General features: G+C 33.1%; 1 protein-coding gene across 1 annotated transcript in view; it reads right to left on the bottom strand.

The window, feature by feature from the left end:
• MS3_00007535 (uncharacterized protein) overlaps positions 1-16240 on the bottom strand; it is an 83821-nt gene that overhangs the window by 12966 nt on the left and 54615 nt on the right. The window contains exons 33-38 of the mRNA XM_051215826.1: positions 13369-13553; positions 11840-12003; positions 8781-9044; positions 5406-5554; positions 3699-3869; positions 1111-1206 (exon numbers count right to left, since the gene is read on the bottom strand). Of these exons, the coding sequence (XP_051066360.1) occupies positions 1111-1206; positions 3699-3869; positions 5406-5554; positions 8781-9044; positions 11840-12003; positions 13369-13553 (1029 nt within the window). The remainder of the gene's footprint in view (positions 1-1110; positions 1207-3698; positions 3870-5405; positions 5555-8780; positions 9045-11839; positions 12004-13368; positions 13554-16240) is intronic.

Genomic DNA, 16240 nt, shown 5'->3' with positions numbered 1-16240 from the left:
TAACTATTTTGAGAATATATACATATAGTCCCCAAATGCCCTGGTATGGCTAAAGGTGAGGAGAGTTAACTCTCCTTGTTGAAATGTTCTCACATGGCCACGCGTTTACAGTCACTGTCAGTGACGTCCTACTCACTGCCCTCTCACGGCGGAGATGTCTACAAAATTGAGATGAAAAACGAATGTCTGGCTTTACAACCGGGTTGGTAGATACATAGGAGCCATCTACGGGAGTTGAAAAACCGTGATTTCGAACCAATGGTATATATGGACTCCAAGATTCTGGATGAACAAATGGCATATGGACCTGTCGTTGGTTACCAACTACCATAGGACTGCATTTCCTTATGTTGCTCCACTGCCTTGTTGATTAGACTTCTAGGTCAAGGGCTCTGGGTATGGCCCCCTAAGAAAACCACGTTCTTCGGTTTGGGCACCCGTGCAGTATTCCATCCCTCATACAAATCGATTGATTTGTGTGGCGCATATGAATTTCGGGCCTCGTACTAATGTGCTTATATATCTATATATATAAATTAAATCAGAGATTACTTAATGTTTATTCACAAATCGAACTCAACCTAATGAGGTTATAGTAGTCGCTATTCTGGAGTTTGTGGTGGTAAAATGGTTTATGATAGACACCCATGTGAAAACATTTAAGACATCAAATGTCATTCAAATGTTAACGAATAGTCATATAAATGATAAGTTTTACATTTGGTTGAAAGCCCTTACTTTTATTTAAAAAAAAATAACTTTTTCACTCAGTTCCTGTTTGTTTAATCATAAGTAAGGGGTTATGTAATTATAAACAATAAATATAGTCTTGATACAGTGAGTGGTATATGATCAAAGTAAAACAAATTATAGTCGTTAGTAAACCATTTCAGTTTCTACGATTTATTAAACAGAATGTTTTTGAATAAGTAATTGATTACCTCATTTTACAAACACTAACGATTAATGCTGACATGTACCAACAGTGCACGGAATATCAATTCACTAAGACTAGTGGTCATATGGGAACTTAATCAATACTAAGGTCTAGGCAAACACCACATTGATTGCACTACTCAGTAACCAATCAATGTAAATATGGACACTTACTAGCTGATCAATATGCATTTGTTTTACTATAGCCATTTGTTTGTCAGTGGAAGCCTTTCGTTCAGCTGCATGTTTCCTATCAATTTTATCTTTCATCTACAATGTATTAATAAATGAAGAATATGATAGAAAATTGATGACTTAAAATTATACACACGTATATATTTATTCACTGTGCTGATCAATAAAGTTAGAAATTCAGCCCCACCGAAATAAATTATACATGGACATATATTTTTACTATGAAGTATGAAAATGTCATTATGTTTTCTATTAGGACACTATGATCATTTCGTTTAGTTGGAGGGATGCATAAACACCAACTAGAAAACATATCAAAAGGTCATTTCTAAATGGTGGAGAAGATTTATTGCTCAGGCGGATGACTTAGGTGGGGTTTTGTTCTCTGAGCTCGATGGTTTGGTCATGGAAGTTACATCGCTCTTCCGAACAACAACATCAGCACACACTTTAAATAGAAGTGAAATGTTCGAATTTCCCCACATTTTTCTATCTGCTTCACAGATAGCATCAATAAGAGATCAGACCGTCTATCAGAGTGTCACTATACTGCTAAGTAGTAGCATTGTTTTAAGTCAATCAGCTACAACGTAGGACCAGGCACATATATGCATCGGTCCAAGTTGCCATACCGCATTAGCACAGCAAGATGAACACCGGATTCATCGGAGTGGTTAGGTCAAAGGTGGTAATATATAAAAGAAAGATTGCATATAAGGGTATAGTACACGAAGAAAGAATTAGTTAGTAGAAAGAAAGATATGAAGTGATTTTAATCTCTCAGTTTAAGTGAAGACAAAGAGTGCATACAACTACGACATTGTGATAGATTCTGAGCCATGTCACCAAGAGTCTCCAACCATTGGTTACGATAGTCATGCGAACCCCAACCAAGTAGTCTGCATCTACCAACATGGCTCAGACTAGAAGTTGGTGAGTTCAAGCACTGATGCCATGTTTTGGTTTGGTCGCCACTAACTTTCTTCCAACCATCCCCAACACTAGTCAGCATTGTGCGTCGTGATAATCAGTGTTCGTTCAGGCATACGTAACACGTAGCACAACCATCTCAGTCGATGAAGATTCACAACCTCATCAACTGATTTACCATCATTCCCTAATACCCTGTGTCTAACCCCACTATTACTTACCCGGTGATCCCAGCAGATGCGAGTAATATTTCTAAGGCATCTGTGGTCAAACGCTAGTAGCTTACGTGTATCTTTTACTCTTAATGGCCATGTTTCGCTGTCGTAAATTAAAACACAACAAACCGCCGCGCAGTATACCCGTCCTTTTATCGGTAGACGGATATCTCGCCTTCGCCACAGGTGACCTAAGTTGGCAAAAGCCAAACGAGCTTTTTGAATCCGTGCTAAGATTTCTTCAGACACCAACCCATTAGGGCTGACCAGACTTAGGTTTTTTATCTCCAGTGTATTTACAACACAGATTGTGGGCAATGAAACCAACAGCGGAAGTCACTACACGATTTGAGTGTATGTTATGACCTTGACGTCTGGTTTTTCTATCACACGATTTATCTACCAATCCGAATACGACTTATACGAATCTTCACACTAGGCCAACCAATGACGTTCAACCGGTGTGGGCAGTTTAGCGTCCTTATTGGTCCTATGTCCTACGAGCCCTTCCACTTGAGTACAGGACACAATACCAGCTTCCGAATATGAATCGAATCGTTTATTTCATGCATACATGGTTTATATATCAATCACACAGACCGCAACGTACCATAAAATAGGAAATAATATTTGTACACAAATAAGCCCAAGAAGTGGCTGTGAATGTGGGAGGCAGTAGTTAATAAACTGAACATAACTTAAGAACCGTAAATCGTACAATAATAAATTATAGGTCAAAACAAAGCTTATCATAAAAGGAATATAAATATACATAGTGTAATTGTTGAGTAGTTATACAATAAGAATATTTATAGAATATTAGTCCATGAATAGTCTTCGGAAGTTACCTGTAATTTAATGTTCACCGGATATAACATGTAAGTCCCAAGAATCATGCAGTAAATGAAATTGCAAACTTATCTGGGTTGAAGTGAACTTGTTTTGTTAGACGGACCTGGTTAGTGTTTAACGTTACTTGAGATTCGTACCACAAACGAAACTTGTTTGATGAAGACGAAAATTGATCAAATGAAGACATAAATCAAGCTTGTATGGTTGATTACGTTTAATTTGAAATGTAAAAAGATAGACTGCCTGATCGAGACTGTCATGACGATATAGATCAGCGGCTAGATACCCTATGTGACACAGCCGATAATAAAATGAGGTAGATGTGTTTAAGCTCTCTTCCTAATGAAACCTGGGATTACTTGGTACTTTTAGCCTATTTCACTTTCTGTTTTGAACTAACGGTTTTAACATTTTTTTATCTTTGTTCACTTATGTAATTGTAATATACAGCGATTTGAACCCCTTCATTTTGTTACCGGAATTCTAGTCATATCAATGCAACAATTTATATTGTATACAAATATTTTGATTATTTTGTTTGAAATAAAAATTTTTCTAAACTTGACTTACTTCTTTATCTAATGCAATACGTAGATCATTCAAATGTTTTTGTGTATTGGCTAAATGTTCTCGCACATTAGTGATTTCTTCATTTAACAAGCGTATTTGTTGTTCAGATAACATATTCAGTCTTGTAGCATTTGTTTTATTTTGATTTCGTTGATTTTCAACAATACCAAGCTGTTTGGATCGAATAATAAGTAAAAATATTTAACATAAATATTATATGAGATTCAATTTTCCTACAGTCACTTGTTAGAAGAACTAGTCTAGAAACGAGCAAAAAGAAAGCTTTGAAATCAAAATGTCTTCAGCGCCATTTTGAAAATTCCATGGCTGTCGTGTAAAATGTTGTAAGATGAATCTGGAAGTAGGTGAGTTGAATATTCCATTCTGTTGATGTAGCATCCAGAAAGATTGATCTCTAGAGTTGTACAGTGAATTATTAATCCACACATTTACATTTTATTGGGTGTAGGAGCGGCGTAATCTTTCACTAGCAGTAAGTTAGTCCCAGATGAGGTCTGATCGCATACTGCTAGGGATGTTATTGACTGTTCTCCTACGGTTGATAGGATGAGCGTAATATTGACAAGAAAAAAAACGAGATCGGAACTGAAAAACGACAAGTTCGACGCATAGAACGTCAATTGTCATGAGATTTTAGGAACATATTTTCTGGCCCAATGTGGGTGTAAGAAATAAAGATAAAAATATTTACGGCTCCGCATTCAGGTTCGAGATCGGGACAATATAAATCTCCAGATATTCGAATAGCTATTAACGTTAATCTAATTGAAGCACGCATGTCAACTTTGGTTGTAAATCCCCCCGGAATATTCTGAATTATTGGAGCAAACGTTAAAAATATTTTACTCCGTTTTTGCTTGAAAATCAGAGAAATATTAGACTCACAATGGCATCAATTGACAAAATCGACACAAAATGCTGATCCCTTCCGTCATATGCTCATCCAGATTAAAGAAGCCTTTAACTGAATGGTAAAAGCACTGTCAACATCATAATGGGTTGCACTAATCGTACTGGTATAAAAGGAGAACAGGTCTTTAGTGCTATGCATTTACTGCCGGCAGCCTAACAAAGCTATAAGACATGGTTTCTTTCCATCGCCACTCATCGACAGTATATTAGATGCATTAGCCGGCTCAAAATAGTTCTCGATATTGAATTTGGCATTTTATTACTGATAAGTTGAATTGTACGCAGATGACTTGCAAAGTAACCTTCAGTATTCTATCTGGTTCGTATGAGTTCCAGACAATACCTTTTAGATTAACTAATCCATCCGCCACTTTCCAACGATTATTACGTACGAGGTTCAATAAGTTTGTCAAATATAATTAAATGGTGTTACGGTGCATGCAGCAACTACTGAGAATCCCTTACATAATTTACAAACAGGTTGCTTTTTAGGGAATCATGTCATATGTTAGGAATACACAAAATACGAATAAATTCTTTCCGCACAGAAGGCAACACATTTGTTAAACGAACTGATCGAACTCTAAAAATGATATATGATCAAGAAACCGGGGGCGGGAGGGTTACTCAAAAAAGCAGCATTTTGTTGGTTACGGTTTCAATTCAAACTCCCTAAGACGGCGTGAAACTAATTATCATATACCAAAATATAAATGTAGCACACACATGAATAAAATGTGTAATAACGTTAAGATAAATATAATCTTGACAAACCTGTTTTTCAAATGTACACTTTAATGTGGTTTGTTGCCATTGTGCCATAACTTTTAAACGATTCATCATTTGTTGAAGACTAATATTATGCTGATGTAAAGTGGTAATTTCCTTAGACAAATGGTAATTGCGTTCAGTTAATTCATCTTCTATAAGATGTAAATATACATAGGTTATATCGAATGAAAAGATATTATGATATTACAGAAAAGGTGCTGAATACTAATACATAGCACCGGTAATCAACTTTAACTTTTGTGATCATCGTTAGTACTGTTAATTATGGAATTTTATTTTAATTATATAACTGATCAAACTGAATTAGAATTAAATTCTGTAATTCAATAAAACGGATAACAGCTTTAGGCAAACATGGATGGTGGATAGCAGTGGAATCCAGGGAGTGCGTTTCAACCTTACGCAGTTTGCTTCCAACACCAACGCGTTATTCAAAGAGGCTGACCGATTACTGTTCTAAGCATCAATGTAAAGACGGGAACAACCAACATATATGAAGAAAAACAATTTTGTTTTATCTGATTGTAGAATGGCTCAAATGTTCCAAGAAACTTTAATTTCGAGTGTTGGAAATCGTTAAATGCAAATTTTTCTATACAATCTATTTGATACAAAATATGGAATATGTCAACTACACATAGCGGTGAAAGATCTACCCTCAATTTAGAATGATCAAAATATTTGAAGAAAGAAGGAACAGTATTTGTAGAACAATCGCATGAATTGATTTATTTGCCTGGCTCTCTTCACATGCTTACTAGCCCAGAAACGATGCTATAATTCAGTAATAACAAAACAAGTATGCGTTCCTTATATCGCAAATGTTTTGAATAAAGTTGGGTTTGCTTGCAGAAGTAGGATAATAAAAAAATTAAGTATGAAACAATTAAAAACTCTTCAAATGGATGTTTATTTATAGGTTGAATATAGAATATCCTACAAGAGAAAACTGAAAAGAAACAGGATTTTTAGGATTCAAAGATTTATGTTATGAACTTTGTGATACTTAAAAACGTAGACCAGAGTAATTAAGCTAAGAAGAACGAATCAAGAAATTACAATTTACATCGTAAAAAATAGTATTTAATAATATAACCATGCAAACGAAATCACGAATAAGTAAGGTTACTAACTGCATCATTTTGGTTGCGTAAGTTTTGTTTAAAAATTTTTTATATCAATAGCTTCGGTAAACCTCAATGAATCCGAAGTTCTTTGTTTACTGATAATCTTAAGGGATTTTGAAACATCAACATCATGTCCACAGTCGAGCGAATGACAAGTGATTGAACTGCTGCAATTTAGCTTTCATTCTAGTCTCAGGAACATGATCGGGGATGCAGAAACTAATCTTCCTCTCAACTCTTTCGATGTATGTACTTTGGTACGTATATGTAAAATATTGAACACTATCGAAAATACCTGAATGTGGGAAACTGTTCAAATATGATGATCACTATGACCAATTTATTTGGTATATAGAAACAAGTTTGATAGTTAAATATATAGTTATCATATTCAAAGAATATCTATGACGAAGATGAGAAAAATGTGTATCATAGCATAGAAATTTCAGGAATCCTTATTACTGGTGATTTTTGTTTCGATGATTGCTAATATACTTCAGTTTACTAAATTATCTAATTGAAATTGGTAAAATAAATTCGCAAAACTCGATCATTTAATTTTAAAATATTACATAATCCGTATTATACCAACGTCAAGGCAGTTCTACTGTATGGAGCTGAAACTTGGAGAACTACGACAACCACAATCAAGAAGGTACAAGTATTTATAAACAGCTGTCTTCGCAAGATACTCAACATCCATTTGCCGGATACCATCAGCAAAAGCCTTTTGTGGGAGAGAACAAATCAGCTTCCAGCTGAAGAAGAAATTAGAAAAAGACGATGAAAATGGATAGGACATACATCACGCAAATCATTAAACTGCATCACGAGACAAGCCCTAACTTGGAATCCTGAAGGGAAGCGGAAAAGAGGAAGGCCTAAGAACACATTACGTCGGACAATAGAAGCAGATATGAAAAGGATGAATGACAACTGGAAAGAGCTAGAAAGGATTGCCCAGGACAGGGTTGGATGGAGATTGCTGGTGAGCGGCCTATGTTTCTTCACGAGGAGCAAGAGGCGTAAGTAGTAGTAAGTATAATCCGTATTATAAGTGAAAAAAAAGACAACAGTTAATTGATTTGATGTTACACACATATTAAGCACCCATAAACATTAGATTATCGCATGCATGAATTTTAACAAAATATTTAGTCATTATTTTTATAAACTACAATTATAAAGTGATGCAAGTGAAAAAACAAGAACAAAATCACTTTTTCCGATTGAAAATATCATTAGATAATAATGATCATAAAATAAATATTGAGTGTTGGTAGTAAGCGGCCTACGTTCCTTCATGAGGGGTAACAGGCGTAAGTAAGTCAAAAGAATATCACTTGTAAAAACCGAAAAGATTTTTTTACTGGAATTTAATTATTTACTAGTTTTAAATGATTTTTATTTTTGGTCGTCACGTGAACATAAATAGAATTGTTTACGAATCCATTATTGACTATGATAGAACAAAATAATAAGACAAAATTACATAATTATTTCATTTTGTGATTATCTTTTTAACATTAATTCTGTTTTTCATTCAAATATAATAATGATTATTTAGTGTCATACTCTTTATTCGATATAACGTGGATTTATTTATTCAGAATATGATATTCTCTTGTGTTGTTACTTCTCTTCATAGGAATTGTAGTAAGTCCTTGTTTTCAAGTATAATTAATAGGAGATATAGATATAACAGATTATAAACTAACTTTCTTTAAGTCGAAATTAATGATTGAACTTTATCCGACAAAGTGTAACTATTGGGGTTAACGATATTATAAAAAAAGGGATTTTGTTTCGTTCTTAAAAAGTCAAAATCAAATTCTAAATATTATGAATTTAAGTTTTGAGTTTGATAGTGTTTCATTAGTTAGATAGACATATATAACCCATGACAAACGTAATCTTTACTAATGGATTAACTACTTGGCTTGCATGACTTTAAGTATAATCGAATTTTTTTAATGATGGAGTTAATTTTTGTACTAAGTAAATTTGATTAAATATGTTATCTTACTTGTTGACTAGAAACATCTGAATCGCTGTTTCAATTAAGATTCAATAGAAATCCAATATTGATTGTAATAAGGATTTGAAACCGTCATATTTCTCATCATGAAAAACTACAAATCACTTAAAATTTAAATGTCTTATCATAATCACATTTATAAAATAGCACAAATTTATGAGTTTTAAAAATATCATCAAAAAATTAATTCACCTGCAGAAGTTCCAACGGCGGTTCGTTCTTTTATGCGTAACATTTCTGTAGAAGCTTCTTCTTTTATCTCAGCAATACGTTGTAATGTAATTGCTTTTAACTGATTACGATATTCGTCAATACGTGATTTTTGTTCGAAACTAAGACCAAATAGTTTACGAATGGAATCACTAAGTTCCTTTCTAACACGTATTTGTACTTTAGCCTCCGTTTCCTTATGTTTCTCTTCTAATTCAAGTATTCTAGCTCGCAACGCTGTAACTTCTATACGATTGAAGATATAGAACAAATAAATTAAACTCTTTTAACCAAATTTCATTCTTTTTGTTAAGGATCCCTGATGAACTCAAATGGTAAATTATGAGTAGTTTACATTAATTTAAGCTTTCATCTACGAAATTGTTACATTTGCCATTCTGAACAGTGTTTTACTTTTTAATATTAATCTAGAAATACTGCAGAATAGTTACCAATAACCCAGTACTCAAAACTGTTTGAAATCCAGTAGACGATTATAAAATTTTAATCGTTTAAAGATCCCCGTCAAATTAAAAGACTAATATTTGAACGAAGAATATTCTTTTCGATAAATTCTCTTCAGGTTCTACAATTATATATCCAAATTAATGATCCGAAAAATGGCCAAGTTAAAGGCAAAGTACATCGTTTAAAGCATGTGAATTTAGGATTGTGATAAACAAAATACAATAAAATTGTTAATGTTAATATGACTCATATAAAATGTTAACTTGAATCTGCGTATATGTTAAATGAAATTTTAAGATCCATGATCAGAATAAATATGGGTCAAATAGGGTGAGAGAGAAATAATAGTGCAATTACAATTCGATCAAATAAGTAAGACGTAATACGGAGGGATGAATGCGAAGTGAATGAATCATGTATAGGGCGATTAATGATGTTTAACCAATAATACGAATATTAATAATAATATTAAGAGTAATAATACGAATAATACAAAGATTTATGAATAAAGATAACATGGACAATTACAATTGACTGCGAAAGGTCATAGTCAAATTGGGTCATTCAATAGTTAAGATTACGATTGATTAATTGGCCTTGATGTTGGCCAGGGGAGGAGGAGTGGCTGAATATATTTCTTCTGTACGCATAGCTCCGGTTTCTTCATTCGGATGGCTACTGCTTCAGCCGTTTGAAGGACTTTCAGTCTGACCAGTCTTGGCAAAAAATTACTTACCTTATAAATAATTGAAAAAGATTGGTTTATACTGGCACTATGACCGGTTTGTACTAAATGGGCCAATATTGAGCTGTTCACCTTCCTCATCAAACCTTTGTTTAACCACGCTGGAAGGTGTTCACGAGCACGAAAATGTAAATTCCTAGAACTTCGACCAATATAACTCGCTCCACAGGGGCAGTTGAACTGATAAATACAAAATGAGGTGGTCATTCTAGGTAATTCATCTTTTAGCTTCGGTGTAACCATTGGGCGTGTAGAACATCATTAATCGCCCTATACATGATTCATTCACTTCGCATTCATCCCTCCGTATTACGTCTTACTTATTTGATCGAATTGTAATTGCACTATTATTTCTCTCTCACCCTATTTGACCCATATTTATTCTGATCATGGATCTTAAAATTTCATTTAACATATACGCAGATTCAAGTTAACATTTTATATGAGTCATACTAACATTAACAATTTTATTGTATTTTGTTTATCACAATCCTAAATTCACATGCTTTAAACGATGTACTTTGCCTTTAACTTGGCCATTTTTCGGATTATTAATTTGGATATATAATTGTAGAACCTGAAGAGAATTTATCGAAAAGAATATTCTTCGTTCAAATATTAGTCTTTTGATTATAAAATTATAATCAACCATAAAAATTCAGTGCATGGCAACAACAACAATAAACAAAAGGGTTTTTCCGGATTTAATAAATCAGACACAATGTTTTGTACAAACAATAAGCAATACTTTCAAAATGATATATTCTTTATTTATTTTCCGAATAATTGTTCAATATTTATGATTTTATTTATTCCATATGAATCATCCAGAAGATCTGCAATTTGTTTTGTTTCCACAACTATCAAGCTTTTTGGTTAACACAAAAAGTTAGACGGATCAAAGGTGAAGATCATTTTAGAAATCTTCACGATTAGCTTCCTTAATTTATTTCATCTTTAATTGGTAAAATGCTGGTTAAAATCCATTCATCTAGTACCTCCAACTGTTTTCACTTTTATTTAATCTGTACAGTTTTGTTATTATTCCTTTCATCAATAGTATCCTTAAACAATGCAGTCGCCTATATATTCACAGTTTACGTGGCAACGAAAAGAAAAAAAACCTAGAAGACCATTTTGTTTGGATTTATTACGTATGAAAGTCAAATAATTTAAGCAAGCTACGTTATGAAATATATTATATATTCCAGTATGTGTTATAAATGAGAAGTGAATTATTTGATGTCTAGAAAATAATTAGTTGGAAAGTCGTAAAAAGTTTGTGTTCTCCATAAATCTTGTTTTACTCACCATAGATTCCCACTTATTGACCAGTACGAAAAGGGTCATCGGTTTTTAACAGTTAGATTCACTAGTTGATCTTAGCTAGAACACCATCGAAAATCCAGAATCATAGAACGGCCTTTTCATCCCAGCATCAGACCCCTCAGAAGTGTGTACCCACTGCTTCGCACGTACGGTTCGAACCCAGAACCTTCGGTATCGCTCATGAGCGCTTAACTTCTAGACCACTTAGCCTGTATCTAATAGTGTTAATGTCTAACTTCTATCTATCCATTATCTCCCACAGCCCTTCATCTACTGTCTGAGATGGATAACTGTCACAAATCCGACACGGATTGGACTCCATTGCTCACAGCTTCTGACCAGAACTCCAGTCAATCCATCTTGAAGCTAGTCAAAAGTACTACAGTCTCTACAAATCCCCTTACTGATCAGTTTTTAAGTTTAGCAAGGATAAAATATTGGGCACGTTAAAAGAAAACCATATTATTCGGTTTAGTTGTCAATTTATTCTAATGCTTACCTAACAACAAGTCATGTACTTGTTCAGACATTTGAAATTGTACTGTTGTACCAGTTTCCAGATCTTTTTGATGCAATTTATCTTTAAGATCTTGTATTTCACGTTCATTAGCATACATTAAATGATGTTGGTTTTTTAACAAATTCTCATAATACATTGAATAACTAAAAAAATGTAGTTTATTTTTTTCAAATTCAATAAAGAAACAAATTTTCTTTTAAAGTGATATAGTTATAAGTTAACAAAAAATAGATAGTACGTTGATTTCTTGCTTTATTTAGAAAAATTGAAGATTACTTAATTAAATAAAGCCATAATTAATCTGTTATGGGAAAACTTTATTGAGATCGTTTACCTTCAAAATTTGGATTTAATCACAGACAATACCATTTAATTATATATGCATTATTGTATTCATTTATTTTAGGAAAAAAATATGATATCCGGAATTTCACTATAATTTTTTTTTTCTATATATGGCTTAAACTTACATAAACCACCTACTATTGACTATCCTTGATAGTAATACGTATCAATAAATATGTTTTAATTCAAGATGTCCAATGGATTAATTGATGACAATAAAAAGAATATTTATGCAAATATCTTCAACTTCACTGACTTTCACTTCAAATATGCATGTAACTAAGATAACGAGTAGAAATAAATTATGATCATCTTTTACTTTAAATTATTTTGTATCTCTCAACTAAACCAAAATGAACACTGCGTTCTTTGAATAATCTCTCATAAAAGTGAATATTTTTATTATTTAATGTTTTTGTATATTCAATCATTTTAGCATGAAATAGTTTCTTTTAACATTCATTCAGTAAGATTTAAAATAGCTTCCTTGGTTGAATCAGAGGTTTAACCGGCTATGTTACAATATTCAAGAGGTCTACTATATCACAATAGTGAAGCGATAAATATTCTGACACATTATATCATGAGGACTAAATATGCTTGTTCGAGAACATTGAAATTACACGGAAATTTTAATTCAATAGTTTATCGAAATATGAAGAAAACAGGTATTTCATCTGCATTCAATTTTGATGCTTCTATCTATCTGCATAACTTGATATCATAAAAATGCAAAATTATTTTGCTTGCATTTACTGTTGAACCACTTTTCAGCTATTGAGATTCAGGTATTTCCAAAATGATGCAAACATGATAAACTATCTTGTAATTATGAGAAAGTACACTGTAAATGCTAACAAAGTGAAATTAACGATTATCAGATAATTGAGATCATGAGTCATTTGAAGCTAGACCACCATGAAAAACCTGGGAGCACTGGACGACCGTTTCGTCTCATTGTAGGACTCGTTAGCAGTGCGCATCCAAGATCCCATCTCGCGGGATTCGAACCCAGGACCTATCAATCTCGCGCGCGAACGCTTAACCATTAAACTACTGAGCCGGCATCCAACAGTGTTAACGCGTAACTACAAATAACTAATTTTTATCGATGAAGTTCTATAAGAAATTAAAACAAATTATATTTATAAACAGTAATTTACTGTTCAAATGTTTCCTTCTCATTATGCATCACTGAAATAGCTACATTTTGTACTATTAAATTAAAATTCTCTTTTGTGATTGTATAAATACCAGATTCTTCATTATGTATCGAATGTGAAATCAACTGATTGAGGAATTCTTCAGCTAATGCTGGCCTCTTCACGGATAAAGTTTCTTTCATTGCCTATTTTAATAGTATTTTACAGAAATGAAAAAAAACGGTACATATGGTGTTGATAAACTATGTATAATGTTCTATTGAATAACATAAAATAGCCTTCTATTTGGTTTATATATAACTAACTGTATTAACTTGGAACAATACCGATTTGTTAAGATTATAGCATTAGTTGAACACTAATTCGCGCCACCGATACGACTGTTTTCTATGAATAAACTTCTACGTGCTACTTACTACAACTCAACTAGACTACTTGTGCTGACGCAAGAAAGAAAACAAAACTGTAGAAGAAAAAGGATCAATTCACCAACCATCAATTATAGGATGACATCCATAACAATAACCACGATAGATAGCACATCATCATACATGTTCGTCTGGTCAATCAGCAATTTTGAATCAATCGAACAAGTAGTTACGAAATAATTCAATCAATAAATTAACTGACATGACTGGGAAACATAATTCAACACTAAATAGTATATTTCTTTTTTTTCTGCTTAACTCTAACATGTATGAAGTAATGAAGTTATTTAATATTTGCACTGATTAAACGTTTTGATCCAGACCTAGAAACTTCAGTCACTAACGCTTAAACTTTAGTTTCAATAGAGCTCATGGAACAATCAATGTTAGATCACCATTGAAAACCTAGAAGCATTGGAAGTCGTTTCGTCTTGATATGGGACTCCTTAGCAGGGTGCACCCACCGTCCCGCACGTAGAGCTTGAACCCAGGATCTACGATCTCGCGCGGACGCTTAACCACTAGACTACTGAGCTGTGACCCAACAGAGTTAACTTACAACTTCAAATAATCCACGACATCAGTGTTTAACTTACAACCATTGGGAGAAATTGATGTTACAACCAAATTAGGAATAACACAATAGGGTTTATCATAAACAACGGCATTAATTCTATTAAAAATATAGATATAAATTTATTTTTAGTCAATGAAGAAAGACGTTGACCAGTGTCAAAGATCACTTCAAAACATTTGGAAATCCGTCGAACTAAGGATCTTTCAAACGACTGAAGCAATGACTATTCGGGTCAAAACAACGGAGCATTGAGTCCAGAAGAATTATGTTCAGTTGCTTCCTTTACTTTGGCCTACTTCTGGACTTATTAGTTAACAGCCATTCTGATGATAATGATGACACAATTCAATTAAATTTTACATAATCCTCCTCTTAGTATTTCCATAGCTGAAACTTATCTAGTTCACATATCATTATTAGTAGTATAACGCTTGTAAATGTTTTTGAGAAAATTATTTAGCACCCGACCCTATTTACTTATTCTGTTTCAATTATTGTACCTATATTACATTGATTATTGATCAAATATTGATTTTGATTTGTAATTACATAATTGTCTCTCTCACCCCATGTTAACCATATTTATTCTGATCGTTAATTTCATTTCATTTAACATACAAAATTCTTCAGGTTAAAACCTCATATTAGTCATCTTGATATGTATAGTTTTACTATATTTTACAAAAGATCCTGAGAATTCACATACTATTATTGTTAATGATATAATTATCTTAAACCAGGTCACTTTATGGATTTGTAATTTGTATGTATAGAGCTGCAGAACCTGTAGAGAATTTATTGAAAAGGGTGTTTTTCTTTCATATATCTATGATTTTGAAATGAGACGAAATTTTTCAGAAAACCTTTATAGTTATTCTTGAAAATACTGTAAAAAACGAGACTGTGGCAACTAAGACGTTGTGAAAAAATTTAACTCTTCAATAAAATTGTTAATATCTGAAATTGATTTAGTGATAAAGAGTATTACTTGAGTAAGGTTCTCATTCTGAACTTGAATCAGTTGGAAAATAACTAAAACCTTGGTGACACTGATGAGTCGATTACAGAGAGTTTGGAAGTCATTAGGAGTCAACACTCATAACTTCACAAGCGATCAAACGCCGGGATTTTATGTATCGCTGGGAGTATGACACGCGAGAACCGAACGAGTAGAAATGTAGTGGTTGGTTTTTGCCCAAAATCAGCCTTATTTGAGTTTACAGGTTACAGCTTCACATAGAATCTTGCGGAAATCTATTAAGCAGGTCATTAGTAGCCATATGATAATAATTTTTTTATATTTTAAGATAGTTATTTGCATACTTTAAAAGTAGCGTTTGTTAAAAACTGAGAACTATCTTCAGAAGCATTTAAACAAGGATGGATAGCGACTAACAGTGGATTTCAGGATGAGTGTCTCGTCCTATACGGGAGATGTCAGCTGGATGTACTTGGAACTGAGATTTGGTATTTACTCCGGGACTTGAAGCTAGTAACATTCGCTTCAAACGCTTTCGCGCTATCCACTTATCTACCAAGTCCAGATAGCTATTGATTTATGAAATGAGTGCATTTAAATGTATATGTGTTGGTTGTTTGGATCTTCCCATTGTTATTGTCACTATGTAACCTAGTGGCAATATCGAGGCAATCCTCACAAGACGAGCATATTCCAAAAAGAGGCTCATCTATTTAAGTCATAAAACAGAAATCGAAAAATTCAAACAAACAACATATATCTTCAAAAGTGTTTGTGAAATATCAAAAGACTTAAAAATGGTAATAATGCATATACATTAAGCTTTTTCCTAAACAAATAGCTCTCTAAGAAATTTGAAATATCACATTTTCTCGTGCTTTGTGATAC

The sequence above is a fragment of the Schistosoma haematobium genome, chromosome 4 (assembly GCF_000699445.3).
Source record: "Schistosoma haematobium chromosome 4, whole genome shotgun sequence".
Lineage (NCBI taxonomy): Eukaryota > Metazoa > Platyhelminthes > Trematoda > Strigeidida > Schistosomatidae > Schistosoma > Schistosoma haematobium.
Note: the sequence above shows the minus strand (reverse complement) of the source record. Positions and strands in the feature narration are given on the sequence as shown.